At 38.4% G+C, this 25,817-nt stretch overlaps 1 protein-coding gene across 1 annotated transcript in view; it reads left to right on the top strand.

Annotated features, from left to right (window-relative positions):
• The window catches only part of ITGA9 (integrin subunit alpha 9), a 245,912-nt gene that overhangs the window by 130,335 nt on the left and 89,760 nt on the right, over positions 1–25,817 (top strand). The window contains exons 16-18 of the mRNA XM_063304073.1: positions 2,210–2,359; positions 7,271–7,347; positions 22,849–22,999. Coding sequence (XP_063160143.1) covers positions 2,210–2,359; positions 7,271–7,347; positions 22,849–22,999 — 378 coding nt within the window. The remainder of the gene's footprint in view (positions 1–2,209; positions 2,360–7,270; positions 7,348–22,848; positions 23,000–25,817) is intronic.

Genomic DNA, 25,817 nt, shown 5'->3' with positions numbered 1-25,817 from the left:
CTGTAAAAGTTACATACACAAAATATTCTTTGTGTGTCTCTTGATTAGAAACAGATAAGCCTGGAGTATCCACTCTCTTTAAGACTGAATGATTCTCCTCTCTACATAATGAAAGGCTACTCTGCTCTTACCTCATTCTAGTAATTCATTTGTATTCAAAAGGACAGATCCAGCTGTACCTTCTTTCAGGTTTTGACACAAGTTCCTCTCCTACAGTAATGATTGTTCTTGACTTACTTCCTGTCAACAAACCACATAACATTATTTCTCTTCTACCGAGTCCTTTGGACTTGCAGCAGTATTTAAAAATAAAAACCCGAGCTGAACCTGACTCTGGGTGACTATCTGGACATGAAAAGGTGAAAGGTCCCTACCCATATAGTTTTGTTGATAATAATACAGCAGTGATTTGCCATATTTGGTTAAACTGTAAGTCTAGTCTGCTGTCCGATAACTTCCTGGTGGTCTCTTGCCAAAGTGCTAACCGAATCCAACCCTGATTAGCTTAAAAAAGATCAGGTAAGATTGGCTAGATGCTCTCATTTATTAACATAGTACTCCCAGTTTACTGGTGGACTGCTTTGGAATTTTTGGTCCCAAGCTGGTTAGAACTTTAATGAAAGATCGTGGCCACTTCTGTAATCTTAACACAGGATTGTTCCTACTCATGATGCCAGGAAGCCATCTTTGTCCTTCAGGATATTATCAGCTATAAGTAGCTGAAGCAGGCTTATATTCTTCCTCCTCTCAATTTTTTGCTTCCTTTTCAAATGGAAATTCAGTATTCTGTGCCTATTAAATATATTTGGGTTTAGCTTGCCTTAGATCTTTGTTCAGTTCCTTGTACTCCAGAGCACAAATACCTCCTTCTTGATTGTCAGTAGCCCTCTTCAGTGTATTTAAAATTGTGTTTTGCTGCTTTTCAAGACTAAATATTTTCCTAAAGAAGTTCAAAAACATATTAGCTCCAATGATATTGGCACTCATCCATCTGTGTTTACTAATAATGTAATTGAATTATTGTAAATAATATCAGTTATGCAGTGCTCCAAGTTATAGGAAGAGAGAGAATGGAATATGGCCTTCTCACTTTTTGTGATGGCCCCCTTGCTCTTGTTGTTAGGGAGGCAAAATGCATTTATTTTAATTTTTAAATGAAGAGCTTGCTTTTCTTTTCATAATGTAAGCGAAGTCATTATTTTCTCAGAGTTCAGCAAATTCTTTCTGAGTGTTGTGAGGTTCAGTCCATCTCTATTTGCCTGCTGCTTCTTTTTTCTTTTCCTTCTTCTGGGTTCTTTTACAGTCAGTAGCTGTAAATAGAGACCCAGGAGCTGAATGCTTCAGAGGACAGTCTTAATTGGTCATAACTGTTTTTATCTCTAGCTGTCCTACCGTCATGCAGTAATTTCAAGCAGTGAGCAGAACAGTGAATCTAGTTGTTGCCAGCTACTCTCCAAATGTCATACTTCATTTAATATGCTTGGGACATGTTAATCCCCTTCTTACGTCTTATTCCAGTGAGGATTTGGGTGGGTGGGGGAATGGAAAACTATGGGGAAGAAGAAATGGAATGGAATATCTTAAAAGATATCCTGAACAGGAGCACTGTGCACATTTAGTTTCAGGTCTTACTAGCTTTACGGTATAATGGTTTGTTATAGTTATTGGTGGGATTTCAGTGAACAGCTGAAGTGGATTTGATGGATAGTTGGCCTGGTTCTTATACTGTTATGAAAAGGTCTTTAAAGTCATAACTTTGGCACAGAATTGCTGTGTCAAGGAAAATAGCTTCATGTGTTCTGAATCCATGATTTGAACTTGGCTCAGCTTATAATTTTAGTATAATATCTCTTTTAGGTATATTGGCCCTCTTCCCCACAAAGTTCTGTTTAGGAAAATGAATCACTTATGACAATAATGAGCCCTACTAAAGTGCAAATAATAAGTTTTGGCTCTCAAGGGAGATGAACTTGAAAAGCTGATGAGAGCTACTGGAGGTGCTGATGGCAGCTTCCAACCCAGTTTTCAACCTGAAATTGGAAAATGTCATACTTTTAGAATCAAGGGTAAAAAATGAACAATTAATCGCACAAAGAAATAACATACATGAAAGAGGAGATGATGCAAGAAGAGAATGCCCTGGAATGTGCCTGCAAAACCCCCTTAGTGCTTTGAGTTAAACTGTTCTTTTTAATTTCATCTTTTACAGAGAAGAGTCAAAGATGTAATATCGCCAATTGTGTTTGATGCTACATATAGCCTTGGGGAACATATTGTGAAAAAGGAGGAAAAAGAATTACCTGCGCTCAAGCCTGTACTCCGATGGAAAAAAGGACAGAAGATGTCTCAGAGAAACCAGGTTAGATATTCCTGTAAATAACATCAGCAATGTTGGGAAAAAAAACAATGTTGTGTTGGGAAAAAGTTGAGATTCCCGTTTCTGAGTGAATATTCAGGTTGGCCATGCTGTGAAAGTCAGTATTTAAAATTACTTTCCTGCATTTAGTAGGGGATAAACAGAAGCAGTGCTTTCATACAGTTTCTTTAGGTATCTCTTCACAATGCTTCCACCCCTTATGGCTATGTGACATGGTTGCAGAAGTGCTGATGTACTAATCCTAGATCAGAATTCCAGACATAGGCTGAATCCACTGGTTTCATTCTGCGAACAAGACAGTAATCACCAGTAGAATAGATTCTTTTTCTCACTCCTTCCAGATTCATTCCAAAAGACTGTGGGACTGTGGAGCAGTTTGGAAGCACATACAAGGTAGTAGAAATAGGAGCAGAGTGAGGGAAATTCTTTTGGGTTAGCAATGGAAAGTAGCCCCATGTCTGTTCAGAAACTAAGCTAGATTAAGTCCAGTGGGAGTTGCTCACATACGTATTACAATATTGCCCCCTTCATTATTTATTAGAGGATAATTCCACTAGTAAATGAATGAAGAAGTGTATCTGCACTTTGTTATATAGATGCTGGAGCCTGACCTCCTCAGTGCCTTTCATCATGTCCCTCTCCATTTAATATTTCATGGCAAATTTCAAAATGCTAAAATGTTAAGCATTAATTACAGCATGAAGTATTATATGGAGAATTTCCCAGTCAATGTCTCCTCTGGTATGACAGCAGTAAGGAAATACATTAGAGAGAAGTCCCATGGGAAATAGAGTTTATAGTACAATGGGGAGAATAACTGAAGAAGTGGCCAGGGAGTAGATAGGCTAATGTGTAGACCATCCTGGTTTTAATTCAAAAGAGTAATGCAACTTGAGGTGGGGAAGATAATAATCAGCTTGACAGATACAGTGTTAGATCATTACCTTTTAGATCAGGGATGAAGAAAATGTAGCTTTCAGAAGCTGTTAAATTATAAGTCCTCTCTGCCCTTGCCAGCAGTGTTAGGGAGTGATGGCAATTGTAGCTGAATAACGTATTGGCCACCCCTGTTTTAGATCATCTGTGGCAAGTGAGAATCATATGATTAAATGCTGTGCTGAGCATGTGCTTTGTTCAGTCAAAGAGCATCTCTGCTGTTCCCAATATGTCCCAAATATGAATCTTTCCTTTATTATAGGAAATGGCTTTCTCCTGCCCCTCCCTCTTTGTCTAATTAGAAATATTTTCCCCCTTTTGGTTGGGTGGAATCTCTAAGGCGTTCAGTCCCATCCACATAAACATGCCAGGTTTCATGTGTTGGAATTCAGTGGCCAGGGTGAGCCCCATATTGGCACAGGATTGATGTTTTCCATGCCAGGAAATCTAAAAATGATCCCACCCAGCATTATGATACAATATGATTGATCTGAGCTTTTGGCACTGTTTGTCCTTTAATAAACCAGGCCAGTATGTGGGAGAGAAAAAAGGACTGACTTGGTTGGAGTTCCTTTAGAGCTCAACTTTTAGTAGCTTTATTTCTACATATATTTGAAAGGTCTGCGATTGTTTTACTTAACTAAATGGTCATAACTATGCTGTTGTTATTATTTTTATATTGAATATCGAGGAAAGCATTTCAAATATTTGCAGATTGTTCCTTTAAACAGCTGGAAGGCAGTGACCTTTTGCTTCCAAGTGGATTGGCTGTGGTCTCCTAGTTGGCAAACAGGAGTTTGCTCCTGGAAATCTGAACAGCCCTCATAGAACAGGGGAAAAAAACCTCAAAACTCTGCTTCCCAAGACAATTGCCATGTTATCTGGAAGAAAAATCCTTTCTGTTTCAAAATGCTGGGCCAAGGGCTGCACTTGGGTGTAAAGTGAAAGGCCAAGACCCCCGTTTCTCAAAGTGGTGGGGAGGGCCAGGATAAAAAAATAATTTATCTTCATTTACATACAGTTAATTAAAACTGAACATAATGTATATGATTACTGCCCAGTCATGCATTTAATTTTCTGCCCCCTTCAAGAATCCCTGAAGCCTTTGGGAGATATACTTGGCCCAACAGTTTCAGGTTGTGCACCTTTAATCTAAAGCAGTGTTTCTCAAACTTGGCAACTTTAAGATGTGGGGACTTCAACTCCCAGAATTCCCTAGCCACCCATGCTGGCTGGGAAATTCTGGGAGTTGAGGTCCACACATCTTAAAGTTGCCAAGTTTGAGAAACACTGGTCTTAAAGCCTTACGGTCAACTACGGGCTATGCTTCTGGGGTAGTAGAAAGCACTCTGTTTTCAGCATTTCCCTCCTACGATTCAGGACAATTCAAAAAGTTGATGAGAAGAGGCCTCTGTTCTTTCTTTCCTGTAGAAATTGTCTTGTTTTGAATGTTTTTTCAGTGTTGCCTTTTAACACTGACATAGCTGCTGGATCTGGAAGTTTGGAGGACAGTGTCATTAGCACCGTTATAAATCTTATTGCCCTTTTCATCCAGAATGGATGAATGATTCTCATTGAATGAATCTATGAAATTTGTTAGGGCTGTGCATTCTTCAGACCTTGTGTGAGTGTCACTCTGCTATTTGTTAAAGCAATGTGTTTTTCAGTGTTTTGTTTGAGCTGAAAAAAGAAAAAAAGAAATCACGGTTCACTCAATAAAGTTAATGTAGCTCTTAAATCAGTAGCATGCTACTTTTTACAAGTAATAAAGAAATTTCCATCACTGACTATGACTATTCTTTTTATAGATTGAAGGTATTGACCAGTCATTGCCCCAGATCTCCAGGCAAGAAAATATTACAAATTCATGCTTGGATATAATTTATTGAAGACATACATATACTGTCAGCAAAGATCAGAGCCATTAGATATCACTTTTAAATGAATGGTAATTTCCTGTTCCATCCTGACTTGGTTAGTTTAAATCATGGTTATCAAACAAACTAGAATTATGTATCACAGTATGATCTAGGCTTGATCATATATTTATATTAACAGAGCTTTCCCTGATCTTGGATGCCATAAGAAATTGATTAGTCTAAAGTGGAAGTGAATGTTTCTGATTGCCTCCTTGCTGCATCAAAGGAACAAAATGAAGGGGAACTCATAAGCAAGCTTAAATAGATAGCAGGACAGGTAGTCCTCATTTAGTGACCACAGTTGGGACTGGCAACTTGGTCATTAAGCGAAGCAGCTGCTAAGTGAAACCACAACTGTGCTTATGATCTTACTTCAGCTTTCCCTTGCTTTACAGACCTGCAAAGGTTGTAAATGCAAGGATTGGTTGTAAAGTTACTTTTCCATCACTGTTGTAACTGTGAACAGTTGCTAAATGAGGCAGTCGCTAAACAAGGACTACCTGTAAATTGTAGTCTTGCATTGCATTTCAGAACACTCAGTACAGTTTCACCAAGCATGATCACTCCTGCATATCATCAGTCTTTAAAATAATGAGATACTAGTCTAGATGGTATCCTTTTATTTAATGGATTAGGTCCACAATTATTATATCTTGCCTGTATATTTTGGTACAGCTAGAAGAGAAACTGAAATAACTGTCTAGCAGGAAGGATTTATCTTGTGCTATAACTATCACTTAATCGCCCACCGCCACCACCACTATAATGACTGGAGTATTGTGGCAACTTAGTTTTTGCTTGGTGCACTGTGTTTGCTAATAGCAATGACAGATCTTGACCCCCTAAAGCTCTCATGTTCATCAGCAGCTTTGAATTTGGAGCCCTTGCATCCTGGGACTGACCATTTCACAACATGGGCTCCCACTGATGTGGAATTAAATATTTTCCTGTAGTCAAAGGAATTTCACAGCTGTTCTTAGCCCCCCACCCCTTACACCAACATGCCTGTTTTCTTTAATAGCAAGAATCCTTTTTTACATTTATAGCTGCTAAGGAATTTGCTCTCATTTGCCAGGACATTCAGTGGAAATACTCTTCCAGTTACTTTGTACCAATGTATGTGATTTAAACCTGGGAAATGTTCAGGAATGTTAATTAGTTGTCATCAATGAGATGGTATCAGGTACTTGCACTGGAATTCATGGGATTATGTTAGAAGATTCTGTAAATAGCCCAGGGATTACGTATAGTAAGAAGCAACTGGCCTGTTGCTTTTCAGTGTTGGAACATTAGGAAAAGCTCCTTTTTTGAGGAATGCTGAAGAATGGCATGTACAGTGCCTCAGGGTTGATCCATTCTGAAGGAATGCTGCTTCTTCTTTGCTTCCTTTATGAACTGCACATTTTGCATTTTAAAGTCTCCCCTTCTAGGCATTTTTAGAGCATATGTTAAGGTTAATTTATATTGAGTTTTTATATTTTAATATGGCGATGTAAGCAAAAATTGGCATTTTCAGTAGATTTCCACATGTTGAACTACACCTCAAACTACTTCTATCTAAATTCTGTCTTAAGACTGTGAGGATAACCTTCAGCATAAAACTTTTCACTTCTCATGTTTTTGCTTAGAATCTAGCTTAGTGCAATGTTCTTTTGCACACTGCTTTGTAATACTTTAGTTGGGCCAATAAAAGTATTGCCCTAAGCTGGAATTTTTCTTATGGTCGACTGGTCTTTTTTGTATAGTTTTGGATACAGCTTTAACATGCCAATGAGATATGAAATATTTAGTGTTCATGATACAGAAAGCTGCTTTCTATCAAATTAGATCTTTGGCCTATCTGCTTAGTATTTTCCATGGGGGTGGACAAAAATTTCTAGTGTTTCAGAAAGGTTTTTTTTCCCCTACCACTTGCTGGAGATATTAGGACAGACATCAGCCATTTTTTCTGGTGCTGGTTGCTCCCTTTAAAAAAGGAGGTTTGTCTAAATGTTTTTCCTACTCTACTATTATTGTTTTGTTTTCTGACTTCTTCTAGACTATTTTTGAAAGAAATTGTCAGTCAGATGACTGTGCTGCTGACTTGAAACTTCAGGGTAAACTCTTCCTATCCAGGTAAGTAGCCCTTTTTCCCATTAAAAATGGCTTGGGTTGTCAGACATTGGGGTGTGAAAAGAAAATTCACAGTTGGAAAGAAGATTTATAGATGTCTTGAGCACAAACAGATAGATGGTCATGTCAGGTTGAAGGTTATAGGTGAGTAAGCAAGAGTTCAGAATTCTTCAGAACTCTGGACAGATCCCAGCAAAGAAGCAACTTGTTCCAACAAGGGCTGGCTGGTAATTGAATTCTTGTTCAACTCTTGTAGACTCTACCTCCTTGCTAGAAAATTAAAATCCCTAAAGAGACCAAACTGTAACTTGATAAGCAGATTTGGAAAGTGAGACTTTTGGCAAGGATATTGATTCCTCCATGTAATCTGGCTCAGGGGCCTGCAGTCCCTAGCCCACCTGGTCAGGGTTTCAGGTTCAAGTTGCTTAAGTTGACTCAGTGTAAAAGCCCAAGTATGGTAGTTCTATGGGTGTGTTATTCTCCCATAGCCAATTTCAGAAGTGGGCCATTGACTCTTCTCTTACAACCAGATAAGATTACATTTTGTTTGAGTTACAGTCAAGTGGAAAAATGAAAAAAAAAAACAAATCATACTGTATATTTATACTGAAATCTAAAATGCATAGGTGTAGAGAGTCACAGAGGTGACCTTGGAGAGACTAGACTGAGGTGACAGTTGGAAAAAACATGCATTAAGCCTGGGAAATAAAGTTTGAAGAATCTCAGTCTGACTCATCCCTAATTCACTAGAGCATAAGAGGGAGTAAAGGAAAAAGTCAGGTTTTCAAGATTCTGTCCCTATACTCTTTATCAAAAACATAGTTCCATTCAGACTTGTGGAATCTTTTTCCTGACGTGGCCTGTCCTGAAGGGCTGACATTAAATTCATAGCATTCTAAAATGAATTGTCCAGATTTTGTGATCCCCAAATTTTGATATTTTTTCTTAAAGTTTTCCCTTTTTTAGCTATTTGTATAGTGTTATTGTACCATTTTCTTTCCTAAAACAGATGAGTACAGATACTGATTCATTCTGCAATGGTTCCAACCATATCACCCAACTTTGCTTGCGTTTAATAACAGAACTGCTAAGGATGCCAGTCCCCATTCGTAATATTATGGTAATAACAATCAAATGGTAGAGGAGAGACATTGGTTAATGTGTTATTAATCAGGGGATTGGAATATATGGTTTAAATGATCTTCCAATGATCTGAATACAGAGCAGAGTAAGGCAGAATACAGCAGAAAAAGAACTCTATTGGATATTAAAAAATTAAGGCAAGAAAAGTAAAGATGGGCAGGTGCTACCCTTAGGGCAAAACAGGCAGGTGACCCCGAGCAGTGCAGCTGGAGAGGAAATTCTGCCCAGTGGTATAAATGTAACTGTACTCTGTGTAGTACCATGAAAAGCAAAACAGCTTCAGAGGCAGCATTAATGGAAAAAGCAGAGAGGTTGGCGTAACTGTATGCCTTCACATTCCTTGTAGGGGAGAGGCAGAAAGATTTTTGTGAATGGACTGAATGTTGGTTTATGAAAATGGGGTGGTATGTGAACTTTGGATGGGAGAAGATGTGTTATGTGACAGCTTCAGGGATGGCTTTTCTTCCCCCTGTATATTTCAGTTACTTACGCGTTCCCTGCCCTTGTCATTATAACCTGAATAAGATCTTTGTTCAGAACTGTTTCTCACTTTTTATAATTGGCTCTATGTCCAGTTGGCCTGAAAAGTGTCGAAATGTTTTAGGAATCTACCTGCCAGCCGTCATTCATTCACACTGTCTCCAAGCTGTGTGAAATTTCTCTCTTGCTTTCGTTATGAATACTGCATAAATAATTGCATGACAAAAAAGAGAACTTCATTCTGAAACTGAAGTTGGAAATCTTAATTGGGAGGAGGCTCAAACTCAAGTTGTGTCTTATTGTGGATTCTCAGTATAGCTCTAATATATTTATAATTTTTATAAAGCATGTGGTTCATAATGAAGAGTAAGCACAATCCAGTCCCATTTATTTTAGTGACTTTGGGTGCATCTGAAATGTGTGCTTAAGAAGGATAATTTTTATCTTACGGTTGCTGCAGCCAGTGTTTATTTGTTTTATACAGATATTAGCATTTTAGTAATGCTGGCAATTATGCTGGACCTGAGTTATTACCAATTCTGTCCAATTTTTTTTAGTGGAGGGGAGTGACTGGAGCTTGCTGCAAGACATTTTAATTGTCAGGTTTTTGGTATTAATATATTGATAATAGTTGCAATGTGTTGCAATTTAATGTTTCTCTCTTTAAAATAGTGTAAATAAAACATTAATTGAACAGATTTGCTATAAAGGTATACACAAGCATGTAATCTGTTTTGGTGCTGTTGAAAAAAAATAGTATATACTCTGAGGCAAACTAGTTGAAGAAATGGAAGTAACTGATTTTTGGCTGGAGACTATTGAGGTGGAATTTATTTTGCAGTGGGGCAGAATACTCTTTGCATCACAATAGAGGGCTAACATAGGCATGACCAATGAAATTTTTCTTACCCTAAATCAGGTGATGGATCCATTTTGTTTTTGAAGTTTATTGCCATAACATCAATCTTGTGAGGTAGGTTGGCTGATTGGTCCAAAGTACTGAGTGAGATTCTGCAGCTAGGCTTGATCTATGTTCCAAATTCTGATCCAGCTTTCTAACTACTGCTGTCTCTGATTTGGATGAAGCTACTTGTTTAAAAGAGTCAGAACAATGTAATGGTTACGGTAGTAAACTAGGGCTGAAGAAGTCCAGATTCAATCCACTCTCAGCCTTGGAAATTCACTGAGTGATTTTGGGCCAGTTACTCTCCCTCATCTAAGCATACCTCACAGAGTTGTTGTGGGGGGTGCCTGGCGAAAGATCCCCACATAAATATCCTTGAGCTGTTTTCCACTGGGTGAACAACTGCTTTTCTTCTGACCAACTACATTAAGTGCATTATTAATTTAATTAACCAGATTTCCATAGCAAAGATTTGCCTATCCACTTGCCTCAATTTTATAGTGTCTTTATACAAATTTTCCAGAACAGTTTATTAATATCATGTGTCCATTATGCTTATAATGGCCCAGAGTCCCTCTTTTGAGGGAGATGGGCAGTGATAAAATTTGAAATATAAATTAAAAAAAAAATTAAAGGACATAATACACAGGGAAAGGGGGTTAACAAGGAATGATGGGGAAATCGGGCTTGAAAAATCCAGCTGGCAATTGTTGTAACAAAGACATTATTAAAATGTAAAAAGCAGAAGTGATGGCAGTAATATTGGACCACTGTCAAAATCCATATGCCCAAAGAACATGGTGGGTTTTTGTTCTGGAGAAAATGCAAACTGCTAATGTTGATGGATATTTCCTTCTTAATGCTGCACTGCCTTTGTTCAGGAAGTCTGACCTAGTTTATAACTGTGACAGGTCCTGCTGAATTGGATCTGTTTAATTTTATTTTGTACTGCAGCCTTCTCCAGTCTGGTGGTCTCCAGATGTACTGAATTCCAGCTTCCTTCATATCCTTTCATAGCTGTTGGCCGTGGGTTAGAATGTCTGCAGGTTTGGGGAAAGCCATTTTACTCTAAACAGCACCTGCTTCTCCAAACAAGCAAATGACTGAAGCTCATTTTTACACAATAGGGAGCAGAAGGAAGCTGAGGCTCATTTTCCCACAAGAGAGGCTCCACAAAGGAAATGGAATAATTACCTGCCCAGGGATTTCAAGTCAGGAGTTACACTTTTGGATTCCGGCAGGCAGAGACTTTAGCCTCAAATCTCAAACAGTTAAAAAGTACTATGTACTATATAGTAGTAGAGCATAATAATCTTTTCCTTGAATATATGAGAGTATTCTGAGTGAAAACTATGAAGAAAACTATGAAGATGGTGGAAGCCATTTGTTAAGATAAAGGATATCATAATGACCTTCTTGACCACAAAGGTTGTTTCTCTGCCTTTGTTTTGATAAACGACTTTGCTCTGGGGTGAAATGCTGTTCTGCCAGAATGTCTGGTTGAAAAATCGTCCAGTGCGCTGTTTGTGCAAACTCCAGAACTGTGTAATTCAGACATGATGTTCAGAGAACGGTTGGTATGAATATTTGCATATAAGACCGTGTGTCTTTTTCACCTTTGTAATGGAACATATCTTTCTAACAAATCCAGGTTTTCTCATAACAGTAGTTTGTGAGTCAATTGGGGGTATTTAGAATAGGTCTATAAACAGATCATGCAGTTAATAATGTTTGATCTGTGACAAAGAAAAATTTCTACCACCTTTTAAATTAATTAAATATAATTCACTGGGAGAAAGAATGAATGATGGGTAACCCAACCTAGGGAACATTTCAGTGGAAGAGTATGTAAATAAATACTCTATTGTACAGGATATCTAAATTTTTCCCATTTGCCAAAAAGATAAAAATACTTTTAACCCTTACTAAATTCACTGAGTTCTCATTGTATCTATTGCAAAGTCAAGTGACTGCATCTGGTTACCTTTTGAAAAAATTCCATCCACATGTTTTGTAAAATATTTGCTAAGAATGTCACATACAGAAATCCTAACAACAAAGTTTTTAATGATGGGAGAGCAGTATGGTTAAAATTGGGATTATGCACAAATTGGTTGCTTCAGGTTTACTGTCTCTCTTCAATTTTTTCAATTATAAACCTTTCTAGAAATCACATTCAGCATTTTATCATATCTTGTAATAATTCACCCTTTAAAGTAGAACCACTCAAGAAAAATAAAACAAATGGGCCATAGGGAAATGCTACAAGGCTTTGAATAATAGGCATTCTGTCCCTGTAGTATAAGACTTACATGGAGAAAGTTTCAGCTCTTAAAAACAGTCAGTCCTGGCTCAGCTGATACTGCACAGGGTTATCCCATCTGATGAAAGCCAGAACACTATAACTGCACAATTGTGTTTGGTTGGTGGTAATATAAATGTGACCCAATAGATTTAATTTTAAGCATCTGTCTAAACTTAGTTTACTAACTTTGCATGCAGCCATCTTCTAGGAAAATTGCATGAGATTTTTTGAAGGTCACCTAGTGAGCTTGAATAGAAAGATTGCTATTTGAGAATTCCTGAGGAGTAATTCTTTGCAATAGGTGTTTGGCTTTGGTCTGTTGTATTCTTGACATAGCTCACTTGCTACTAGGCAGCAAATTCTTTATTACAACCAACAGTACACTTTCTGGGCTTGTATTCAATTATCATCATCTGTTCATGACTAGCATACAGCTTGATCTCTTCTACCATTTCTGTTTTTTCCCAACTGATGTCCTAATCTGTTTTATATTTTGTTTCTACACAGAAATAGGCAAAACTCACCCCATGTGAATGGGCTTGGTTTTTCTGAGATTTGGGGACAATTCTTAGGAAATGAAAGCTTATAAATTTCAAAAACTTAAAATTCTCAAAAACATCCTTCTCCCATTGACATCTTTTTTTTTTCTTATACAAATTTAGATGGTATCTGTGAACAGAGGTGGGGTTGGGAGAGTGATATCTGGGAGAATTATCAAATCCCATAGCCCCTGCCTTGATTTCCTTGAAACTATACCTGACATGATAGAAATCTGGAATTGGCTTTTTAAAAATAAATAAAATACCATCATTAATGAGTCTAAAAGAATAAAGGCTATATTTCCCTGAGTCTTCAGTGTAGACTCCCAAGCATGTTCAGAAATATTTCATGCAGAAGGAGTTTGTTCTGTTTAATTCTTTGCTCACCAAAGTCCTCATCTGAAAGGCCAACTGAGAATGTAAGAACAGTTTAAAACAACTCTTTAGGGTTAGCCTGAAATTCCCTCTCCATCCCCCTACCCACCCCCTAAAGGGCAATTTACTAAATTTATGCAAAATGATAGGCGAAAGGAAGGAAACTGGTAGGTAAAATTATTGGTCTCAGCAGGCTGAGGCCAAGAACCATTGGCCTCAATTTTCAATAGCTATTATTATCACAGACATTTCATAACTTCTTTAATTTACTTGCTAAAGGGGAAAAATTCTTTCATTGGAATTAATTGTAGACAGTGTCTTTATGCATTGTGGATAATTTCTCTGGCATCATATACCAATGATACATCATTTTATAAAAATTCTCTTTAAGACCATACCACAATGTAAATTTCAACCCAAATTTCAACCCTTTTAACTACATATTTTCCCATTGGTCCATCTGTATATTATAACCAAAATTCTTAGCCCGTTTATCATACATTCTTTAACCTGTTCTTCCTCTGTTTCAACAAAAGTTTATACATTTTAGCAATTATATGTTCATCATCAGTACACAATTCTATTTCAGATTCTGTCTTTCTTTGCTCCATATCCTAAATCTTTTTGTCAATTTTGAATCTTTCTGATAACTGTAAATGGGAAAACCATTGACAACTATATCCTTCTGCTATTAATTGCTCTCTTGATTTAATTTTAAATTACCTGTGATAGTTTTCAGATAATTCCTGATATGTGAACCATTTGTCCATTTGGCCGGTTGGAAAAGTCCCCATAGAGCTGTCAGGGAAGGCTTCTAAGGCCCCTTCACCGTCATTCATGATGAGAACAGGTGGTGTTTTAGAGCAATTTTTTTATGCTCAAGGAATTCAGAGAGAATTCAGCATTTCTCACAGACATGGGTTTCTTCTGTTTGACATCTTTTGGAATTCATTTCACCTCTGTCACCTGTGATATCTTGTTGACTTCCATTTGCTACATCCGGGAACTGCTGCTCGTCCAAATGGATGTGCTGGGGCTTCGCTTGCTTGCGCCTCGACATAGTGCACCCGCATCAGGAGCAAAATAGTAGCAATTATTTTCTTCTTCACAACAAATTCCTGGAGTTGGGAAATTACTCCCAAAGAACGGAATGAACCATTTGTCCTTGTCTGCTGTTTCTCTTCTGATTCTTGAGTTGAGGTCCATAATGGTGTTTTCAGGCACAACCTGGGTTTATATCTATTCCATATTCTCAATAGGGCACATCTAATAAAATGATTTTTGAAATCTACATTAACCTTATCGTACCATAAATAGCCATGCCAGTGAAACCTCAGGTTGTGATCTTCTAACTCTAAAAGTCTCTTGTTTCTCAGCAACATTCATTCTTTCATTCAGACCAAACAACAAGCAGTGAAATACAATTTCAAACCCAGTAAACCCAATTATCCACTTTCTTTTGCATCTTGTAACACTTATTTAACTGGCAAATAGAGGGAGAAAACATAGAGGCAGTTAATGACTTCATATTTCTAGGTGCAAAGGTTACCGCAGATGCTGACTGCAGTCAGGAAATCAGAAGATGTTTAATCCTTGGGAGAAGAGCAATGACAAATCTTGATAAAATAGTTAAGAGCAGAGACATCACACTGACAACAAAGGTCTGCATAGTTAAAGCAATGGTGTTCCCCGTAGTAACATATGGCTGCGAGAGCTGGACCATAAGGAAGGCTGAGCAAAGGAAGATAGATGTGTTGGAACTGTGGTGTTGGAGGAAAATTCTGAGAGTGCCTTGGACTGCAAGAAGATCAAACCAGTCCATACCCCAGGAAATAAAGCCAGACTGATCACTTGAGGGAATGATATTAAAGGCAAAACTGAAATACTTTGGCCACATAATGAGAAGACAGGACACCCTGGAGAAGAAGATGATGCTAGGGAGAGTGGAAGGCAAAAGGAAGAGGGGCTGACCAAGGGCAAGATGGATAGATGATATTCTAGAGGTGATGGACTCGTCCCTGGGGGAGCTGGGGGTGGCGACGACTGACAGGAAGCTCTGGCGTGGGCTGGTCCATGAAGTCACGAAGAGTCGGAAGCAACTGAACAAATCAACAACAACAACGACACCTATTTAACTTGTGGTTTTTCCCCTTGCCATATAAATTTAGATATATCTTTTTGCCATTGTTTAAATAGTACATCAGTTGTCAAAGCAGGTATTGTCTGAAACAAAAGCATCATTCTTGGCAAAAAAAATCATTTTTTATTTATTTTATTTATTTATATTTCAAATTTAGTCATCACCTATCTCACTCAAAGAGTGACTCTGGGCGGTTATCATAGAGATTCTCCCTACCAGTGATAATTTTAATTTCTCAACAGTTTATGTTCTAAAATGTTTATTTCTGAACATTTTGGCTTGAAGGAGAGGTGTTCCATGGTGTCTAAGAGAGTATGAATCAGGGAATTCTAGTTTGAATTTCCTGATTCATTAAAAATTCTTTATAATGAATTTACTAGATAAGCAAGCTTGTTTCTCAGCCCTATACCTATAATGTGGAGATAATACTAAACTACCTTATAGGCAATAAACAGTGCTGAGAACATTCTAAAGTGTTGTGTAAATGTTCAGGATAGGGTTTGAAGCAATGACTATATTGTAATTATTCTTTAAACATGTAGGTAAACTAGTAATCTTGTCAATTCCAATCTTTTTGCCAAAAAAAAAAAGTTTAAAAGCCTGTACAGATAACCAACTTGATGGAGATTCTGTATATCCAAACTCAGAACTGAAGACTTGATAAATTAGTGTGATTAAATAACTCAAGTTTACAGTGAGGTTATGTATAATCTGATTATTAAAATATTTGAAAATATATTAAAATGTATTTACATTTATTAAATTTAAATAATTTAACATTTAATATATTAAAATGCCACATTTTATGCTACCCTAGACTGAATTCTCTGATTAGTTATGGGTATTCTAAGTATTTTGTATATTTGTAGCAGCTTTCATTGAAGATTATTGCCCCGAGTGGAGTTGGGGTTGCAGAAGAGGAAAATCCCCGGGATGGGGTGAGCTAGATCATGAGGATAATAATAGCCAAGCACTTACAGCCAGTTATAAGGGCAGAGATTAAACATGCTTTTCTCCTAGAGGCAGGGCCTTAAGCAGAATCCAACTCCAAGGCAAATTCCAGGACTCGACAAGGAGGGCTCCAGTCCTCTGGAAAAGGGATAAGGTCAAACAAAGCATGACAGTGGTATAGAGAAATGAACTTTCTTACCTCTGGAAATTTTATTTTGCAAACTTTCTGGCTCTTTATTCTCATCAGACTTTGGCTGGATACAGTCAGTCTCTTTGCAATCCTAAGGATTAGACATTTGCATTTTCAATAATGAAAGCACTGATGCTTCAAGTGACATAATGTAGTTTTTCTGCCCTTCTACAAATTGCAGCACACAAAGAGTGTTTCCTTTTGTGAATTGCAACAGAGAATTATGGTTGGATCTGCTTTGGCTTTTGAATGCATTTGTATATAAAGAATAAACAGATTATAGTGACCTGAAGCTCATGTTGCCTATTGGTTATGCCATTAGAGGTTTTGAAATATAATCTGTTATTGGAAGCTATGAAGAACACAAGGAAACATTTCATGATATCAATACTGTAAGGGTTTTTTTTTCCTGCTTTGGCAGCTTTTCCACACTTTATTTTAATATTCATTTGAAATCTATCTTTCTTGCAACATCTGTCTAATAATCAGAGAGGATTGATGGAGTCTTCCTGTGAAGTGTCATAGAAATGGCTACAAATTATGTGAACCAAAGACTCAAAAACCCTACCAGGACTTTGTGGAAAGCAACTGGTTTGATTTTACTTCGTGAAACACTTTCTGGCTTCTTTTCCTTGAATGATGAGTCTGTAAGACAAAAAGAAAATCAGCAGAGAACTGATTTGAAGGTGCAATTGTACATAAATATTCATAAAAGCACCATACTTTTTCCTAGTTGCTGAATTATGTCAAAAGCAATTAGTTGGATTTTGAAGTGGTAAAACAGGACTCATACAAACTAGCCAGTTCATCTCACCAAATGAGGTTTTCTTTATTCAGTAAGTTGCCCTTTAGGATCCTTACTAACATAAGGCAATTTGTAATAATCATTACTTACTACAAGTCATTAAAACAACCACATTACAATGTGTAATAGAAAACTGTATAAAACAACAGGTATTAAGTGGGCATTCATTAAAATTGTGCTGGTAGTTCTCTGTGAACAACGGTAATTGGGGCTGGAATTTCCATCGCTAAGTGATGTGGTCATAAAGTGCAACATCACATGACTGCATCGCCTAGCCATGGCAATCCTGGCACTCCCTGTTGCTGTTGTTAAGTGAGGATCATGGGTTATTAAGTAAATCCCAGGTGGCTCGCAAGCAGGCCAGCAGGCAGATAAGGCATGGTGTGAGGCATGGTGCAACCTTGGGGAGGCTGTTGCCGGGTGGGGGAGGTGCTCAGGTGGCTGGAACTTGGAGGACTGGTCATAAGTACCACTCGTTTAGCATCTTTGAACGAATGGTTGTTAAACGAGGACTACTTGTAAATGATTGCAGTGTAATTATGTGCAAAGTAATACACAGCAGGCAGATAAAAATCTTACATCACATATAAAAAGGGAGCTGGTGGAAACTGACTAGAAAGGGTTATGTCAGTCTTCCCAGGTAAACCAGGTAGGAAACATGAGTAGATGAACTAATTCTACTTTATTGTAAGGCTACATTAACAGAATCTTGCTAGACTGAAAGTACAAACCTCCCACCCTCCTTATTTACTGCCTGAGTAGTTAGGGCAGGTCCTTCCTAAGTTTCTTTCTCTGGCCTTCACTCTGTTGCGGGCTCCTTTCTCTTTTATCTGATTGTTCCCTAGGCGGCATCTCTCTCTCCCCCGACTCTTCTTCCAAGGTCACCTTCACATTCCATCACAGGTTGTGACAGGCAGCTTGATTAAAATTTTAATGTAGTATGAGACTGCTTTTAAAAGGGCCTATTTGCTTAATTTTGAATAAAACAGAAACAGAAGGAGAACTGCATGCTATATATTTAATGTAATGTGTGGTTCAGCTGTAGGTTATTAACTAATTGGAGCACTGCCAATTGCTACAGGTTATTCTTCAATATATGAGTTTGGCATGTTGAAGATCTATTAAGATTACTTATATGGTTAGTTGTATATCTGTGCCATTATCTGCATTGGATAACCCAAAATGTTTGTGGAAGACAAATTGTCTTGTTCAGTCTCATTTGTTTTATTCTATCAGTAGATTCTGTGAGCCCTCATTTTATAATGGTTTATAAAGCCATAAAACTATGGTTTATAACATATTTAGAAGAGCTTATGGGCATGTAAGCCTGTCACATAATGGGAGGGGAATAGTTTAAAATCTCCCTGGCAGACTCCTCTTCCAAGGATAAAAAGAATTATGATAGACTGTTACCAATTAGGTTGAACCTTCTTACTCTCCCAATTTGTCCAGCTACCAAGTCCATAGCCCTTCTGTCCCGGACCTTTCTCTTCAAGTCTTGCTAGCTGGAGGACAATAGAAAGGCAGGTATGTTGGATCTTCTTTCCCTTAAGTCCAGAAATGTAGATCTTAACAAACCTTGTGCCAATCTTGATATCCAAGTAGTAGATATATAACCATGCAGTGTTGCATGTGGTGAAGATCTGAATGGAAAGTTCCCTTATAAAACCAATAAAACCCAATCTTTAGATGAGAAAAGGAATTTATTGGGAAAAGGAAAATACAGGGAAAATAAGGGAAAGTAACATTTACACACATAGGATTCCAGCTAAAATCAGTACAGTCAACCTAGCTAAACCAGTTACCAATTGCTTCCTATAATAAGCTCTTGGGTTTTAGCATACATTACTTGTAGACAGGATAAATGGAGAGAGATAATTTGGCCTCCACTTTGGATGTTCAGAGGTAGTCTCTTCTTTCTTGTTGTTTTCTCCAAAGCATTTAAACCTAATTTTATAGAATGTGGAGGATAAGTGAAAGATACCCTCTTTTGGGGAGAATTAGTTGGTTTGCCCAATCAAGGACAATGCTCCAACTAGGATATTCTGGGGCTAGCTAGTAAATGAAGAACTATTTATGGGTTAAACCCACCTTCCTAAGGACCTTGATGTATTAGTAAAGGTGCAGTCTGGTTTTTATCAGTTCTGTCTTCCTGGGATTATACCAGGAAGGCCCTTTTGGGGAACAAAAGCTGAATTCATCCATTCTGGCATCTCAGTGTGGCATCAGTTTATCAAATGCTTTAGGGCAAAAGAAGGGGCTTGTCACAAAGCCCCAATTCTTTACAGCTCATTCTAGGAACATCTTCTGGGCAGAGCTAACATAAACACATTTCACATTCTCCCAGGGCAAACTGGAATGATCACATGAATCTGCCTTCACTTAAATGTGCAGTACACTAACCACATCGCTGCTGATGGTTTAGTGAAACTAAAATGCACTATGTTCCACCTCTCTCTTGAACTGCTTGCTTATTTGCTTTCTCAGGCATTTCTATGTGCTGAGGAAACATGGCTCAACTTCTTTTTTGAACATTTGAATAATGACAACCCAGCTGATTTAATGTGCTGCCAATGCTAAGGAAGGATGGTACCACACTGGGGTTTGCCATTCATATATCATTGCTGGCAGTCCATATCTAGTGACATCATGGCCCAGAGCAGCAAACTGGGCTCAATAATTCCCTTGCAAATTGGAAAGTCTTTTTCCTAATCCATTCCTTACTGATTTATTCCAGATGTCCAGAGATTTAAAGACTCAGGAAACTGCTCTCTTTCAAGAAGAGCCCTAAACTCGCCTCATGTTGCAGTTGTCTTGTGGATTTGAAATTCTCTGGGCCTCGGATCAATTAATTTTTCAGTGAAGGATCCAAATGCTGTGAATTTGGTGTTGGTTCCTTCAAGTTGGACATTAGTTTCTGTTTTTTGATCAATTAGGCCCTTTTTCCTCTTCAGTGGTAGACTATGTGTTCTCCTTTGACTAATTAAATACATCCATTATCTTTGTTTTTCTGGTTGTTGTTTTTTTTTCATTACAAGAAACTAGCAGCTGCAGATACTGGCCCACAGTGCTTATGCATTGTTACCTTGGTGAAAAATAAATGCATAGTTTCAGTGTTAGCATATTATTTAAATGTTTGGAAAAAGTTGCAGCTTTGCCTGAATTCATTAATCAAACAGCATGAAAGATTTAAATCATTTTTCTTTATTCTTCTCAGGATACTGACGAGCTGTATCAAAACAACTTATCAAAGTTTTAGTAATTTTTAATGGCTTTATAGATCAAAGCCAGTGTTTTCAATGGCACATGGAAGCCTACTAGTAAGCAAAATAGAGCCTGTAACATTGTTATGTGTGAATAGCAGCTAAAAAGCAGGTTGCTGCATTTCTACCGACTGCAGTTCCTGAGTGACCTTCATAAGCAACCCCATGTAGAAGCACACTGCAGTAATCTACATGAGAGGTGGCAAATGCATGAACTACTGTTATAGCTGGCCTGTCAACTCCAGGTATCACCTATAGTAGCTATCCAGTCTGCAGGTCCCACATGGGAATGCTGAGGGTTCCTCTCCTCTGTGTGGTTCATTAGAGAGCTGTGATTCCGACCCTCTGGGATAGCTTGGCCTTGGGGATCTGCATGGTACCCTGCCTCCTAATATTTAGGAAGGATGTGATAAAAAAAGCTGTTTCAAAGGGCTTTTAATATCACAGTCCTTGGGATAATAATTATATGAATTATTTGGCATAAAATACTCAGGCATAAAATGGGAATGAAAGCACAACATTAGTAAAATGATATTAAATTTGTATTACTATATTACTACGTTCTTGTTGAATCAACCCCTTTTCTGATCTTGTTTGATATCCCAAATCAGCTGCCTATGGAAGCTGATTTACTTGGCTGAATGGAAAGGCCACCCTATCTTCTGCTATTACGAGCTGTCCTGGAGGAAATATTAGATAAAAGGCAGCTTATGAATTTTTCAAGTAGATAAATAAATATATTTAAGAATCCCATCAATGGTATTTAGAGGGCATGTTGGAGTGCGGAAGCCATAGGATGTACAATTTTTGTTCTCTCCCCCACTTACCCCAAATGTTTTGCAAGCTGCATTATTTTAAAGAGGTTCTATGTACTGAGAAGACAATAGACTCAAATTCAGAATTTTTAAGCAGTTAGATCTGGGACGTGCAGTTTTCAAGAGGGTCAGCCCTACCACAAGGTGGAACCAATCTATGGAATGGAACAGTAATCTGTGTGACAGGCTACCAGGGAAATTAGTCATGGGGGCTGAGATATAGCACATGTAGACTGTTTTGTGGTTGCAGGCAAAACACAGGTGCCTTCATAACATTATGCTTGTTTATTCATTATATTTCCATGACAGTACATTGTAAACACATCTCACAGCCTTGTAATAAAGATCTGAATGATCACTGTACATGTTACACATTTCACATTGATTTGCACTTCATGTTGTGCACCAGTTACGCCCCTTCCTGGAGCGAGAGGCCCTTCGAACGGTCACTCATGCCCTGGTTATTTCCCATATAGACTACTGCAATGCGCTCTACATGGGGCTACCCTTGAAGAGTATCCGGAAGCTACAGCTGGTGCAAAATGCAGCCGTGTGGGCGATCTTGGGTTTCCCAAGATCAGCACACGTCACCCCTTTGCTCCACGAGCTGCGTTGGTTGCCAGTATGCTTCCGGGTCCAATTCAAGGTGTTGGTTATCACCTTTAAAGCCCTACATGGCACAGGTCCAGGTTACCTAAGGGACCGTCTTCTCCCCATCACATCAACCCGTCCCACCCGGTCGTGCAGAGAGGGCATGCTGCGGACCCCGTCTGCAAGAGAATTCTAGGAGGCGGGCCTTCTCTGCAATAGCCCCTGCCCTTTGGAATATCCTTCCCCTGGAAGTGAGATTGGCTCCCTCCCTCCTGGACTTTAGGAAACAACTAAAGACCTGGTTCTGTAATTATGCCTGGGGCGGGAGAGAGAGTAGCCATTCCTGGGGGTGGTTAGTTTCTTAGAAGGACCTAGCTCTGCCTGCAAATCATAAAGAACTTCCAGCCATCGAGGTTTTTATTATATTTATTGTATTATGTATTATAGTTTTACAGTTCTATATTTCTATTTATGTTTTATTGTAAACCGCCCAGAGTCCCTTTTGGGAGATGGGCGGTGATAAATTCGATTAATTAATCAATCAATCAATCTTACATGACCAATCTCTGCACTTACAGGTATTTATGATATTCTTATGACTGACCTAGTCTAACAGGCTGCTGTCAATACAACAAGTGTGACTGTTAAAAAAAGATGCAGAATCCCTTTCAGGAGTTTCTTGTAGTATATTCTTTCTTCTTCAAGACAAAACAAAACTGTGGCATTATCCCATTCTGTCTTCATTTATTTTGGTGAAGAATCACACCAGCAAAGAACTGGAAGTGAATAAAATGATCAGCAGAATGTCCTGAAATAATACTTTTGGCTTAGTCCACAGTGACAGTCTAGGAGGAGAGCCAGCACATCCTTCTTTTGTTTCCATTTGTCATCTGGTAACAGAAGAGTTTCTTGGGCTCATACTTGATATAGTTTTTTTCCGCTGTGAATTAGAAAAAGAGAAGAATGAATAGTGAGGTGTTAACTTGCTGCTCTTTTTCTGCAGTGCTGATGACAGGGCTCCTTATCTGGCTCTGGGGGCAGTGAAGAACATCTCGCTGAACATCACCATCTCTAACGTTGGGGACGATGCTTATGACACAAACATCGCTTTCAACTTTTCCAAAGAGCTCTTCTTTATCAAAATGTGGCAAAAGGTAGGCACAACCAGCAAATCAGACAGGCTGTCATGAGTAAGGATGGCGAGCAGGGGGCTCCCATCCAGGCTGTAAAGCGCATGCGTAGCACTGAGGAATTAGGTAGCCATTCCAAGAGACACAGATCGGGCCCACCTTAACCTTTGGGGTTTATATGTCTGGGTTTTTCCCACGCTTCTTCAGTTTGTTAGGACTTTCCTGTTATGTAGCAGCAATAAAACACTAGAGACCTGTTCCTTGTCTCAGCGTGGTTCCTGGCTGTTAGGACACAGGCAAGTTAATCATTTTTGTTGTTGTTAATCCAAAGTCATTGACACTGGTATTCACCACTTGTGTTGATAGCAAGGGGTGGGCAAGGCAGCCTGAATCCCCTATTTATTTTGATTGAATTTTTTCCCCTAAATTTAAATGAACCCTTCTAAACAGAAAGAAGCTTTGTTTAGTTTCTGAATCGTTTTGCATGAAGTGTTTTGTACTATAGTGAAAAAAAAAGTGTAACTGAATTGTCTGGTTGGTTATAAAGGTTCTTTTATGTTAATAATATTATGGAAATTGGTCAAATGTAGGCAGTAATCCCAAAAGTCTTCCCACATTGTACCTTAGTTATCCAGAATTCCTGATTTAAGATGAATTCACGTAGAATTAAAGCACTGATCAGCATAATAGTGATTCAGTACCAGCTAAAAGACCTCCTTCCCTCCCTTGAGGTGTCTATAGAATTTGGGAAAGTTTGGTCAGAATCATGAAACAAGCATCTCAACACAAGTTCCACCCTTTACAATGTCACAATGTTTATACAAAGGATTGGAGGTTATATGATTATGGGCTAACATCTATTTTGTCGTTTGCCACACCATAGACACCTGTTTCTCTCTTCTTTCCTTCTTGTATGCTAATTTCTCCTTCCATTATGATGGTGTTACAGGCACTCCCAGGTTCGACTTACGGTCACTCACTCACACACTCACAGCCTGTTGAGGCACTCGGATCTCGTCAGCCCCCCCTTGCTTTCTACCTGGGTTTTCCAGATAGGGGCAGCTAGAGCAGACAAGACACAGCCCTGGTCAACAGCTGGGAAATAATTAGAGGCACACACAAATCACTTTCAATTGAACACTGAAGCACATCAGGTTCTTTGGAATATACAGAGACCCAGTGAATTTAAAGTAACAGTGAAACTTTACTGGTTGCAATGTATGTTTGCTTTTTCTCACATGCGCGCACACGCTCATCCATACTTACCTACGTCCTTCTCAGCTAGGCTGCCAGGCACTAGCTAGAGGGACGGAAGCCACCAAGTCTGGATCCAAAGACGACTCAAGGAGTAGGTGGGCTTCAAGACTACTTTTTATCCCCAAAAGTCCTTGCTTTGTTGATAGCTGGAATTGGGATTTTTTCCATGTGCTCAGGCCCAACTTCTGAGCTCAGATGACATTTTTCCTTTATTTCCTTAACAACTTGTTTCCTACTTACCTACCTCCATGAAGGGATCTTTTAGACAAGTTTCCTTGCTTTTTGTGCTCTCTGCTTACGTGCCTGCTTCATCTTTAGTTATGGCAGCTTCAGCTTAGTCTCACAGTGGTCTGATTTAATATCTCCCTTTCTCTTTCTCTCTTTCTAACAGGAAATTGCCAGTAAAAAAACAGTGGTTCCATAAGTCAAATATTGAAAAATCTTTACTAGCATATTTCAAATTAATCAAAGTTAGATTTTCTGCCTTCAGTTTTTCCAAGGAAACCTAGAAGTGTGATTTTGTAAGATATATTCTAAATATAGTAATTTAATTTAGGGAATGTAGATTTTATTTTGTATCCTCTTAGTTTCCATATAACTCTGCCTCATAGGACAGGTCATCCCTAAACACACACACACACACACACACACACACACAGAGTATATACTGTATATGTACAGTGTGTGTGTGTGTGTGTGTGTGTGTATAGTAAGTATATATATATATACACACACACACACACACACACAAACTGTATATATATAACTAAATATATATTACTGCAGAGCTTCATATTATGTATACTAAGCTATCACAATGGCAGAAATTAGAAGTTCCCATTATGACATTCCTTCCAGCCCTCTAATTGGTAATTGTTTTGCTGAACATGTGAAGGGAGTTGTCCCTTGCCATCATATCCGTCCTTCATTGTCTGCACATTTAGTTTTGTGAAATTGCACATATTCTTCTATCCTGGGGATGATGAATGAAAATCTTGATAGATTCAGTGAGATTCCTTTCTCAGATGTATTGACCATGTGGCAGGTGTGTATGTTGCATCACTGTTGTGTTCAGCTACTGCTGTGTTCTTATTCCCCACTCAATGTATGAAAGGTCTGGGATGAACATCCTGTACTGTGTACCTGTGATCAATAGAGAGTATGTGTGTGTAATAGGGAGGAGGAGGAAACTAATGCTCAGTAAATAAGGCAAGGAAGTAGCCTTTGGTTGACACTGAACTTCAGTGCATATTCTTCAAGGTGTCATTAACGTTCCAGTGTTCTTTAAATTAATTGTTCCTTGGGATCAAAGGAATCCAATTTCCTTGTCAAAGGAAAAAGTGGTTAAAAATGTATTATGCCCACCATGTTAAATTAGCTATTTCCCATCTTGATGAGATTTATGTGGTTTCCTCTTGACAGTCAATGGGTGGGAATAGGAGAGGTATTTCCTTGACATCATATTAATTATCTCTATAACTGGTCCCATCTCCTCGGTCTGTCTTCAAGGGAAGCCTTTTCCTTGTTTTTTAGAAGATTTGGTGGCTCCATTCCAGCTGTTGAGAGTTTTTCACATCGTAATCAG

The sequence above is a fragment of the Candoia aspera genome, chromosome 4, assembly GCF_035149785.1.
Source record: "Candoia aspera isolate rCanAsp1 chromosome 4, rCanAsp1.hap2, whole genome shotgun sequence".
NCBI classification, from domain to species: Eukaryota; Metazoa; Chordata; class Lepidosauria; order Squamata; family Boidae; genus Candoia; species Candoia aspera.
This window is presented reverse-complemented; position numbering and strand designations above follow the sequence as displayed.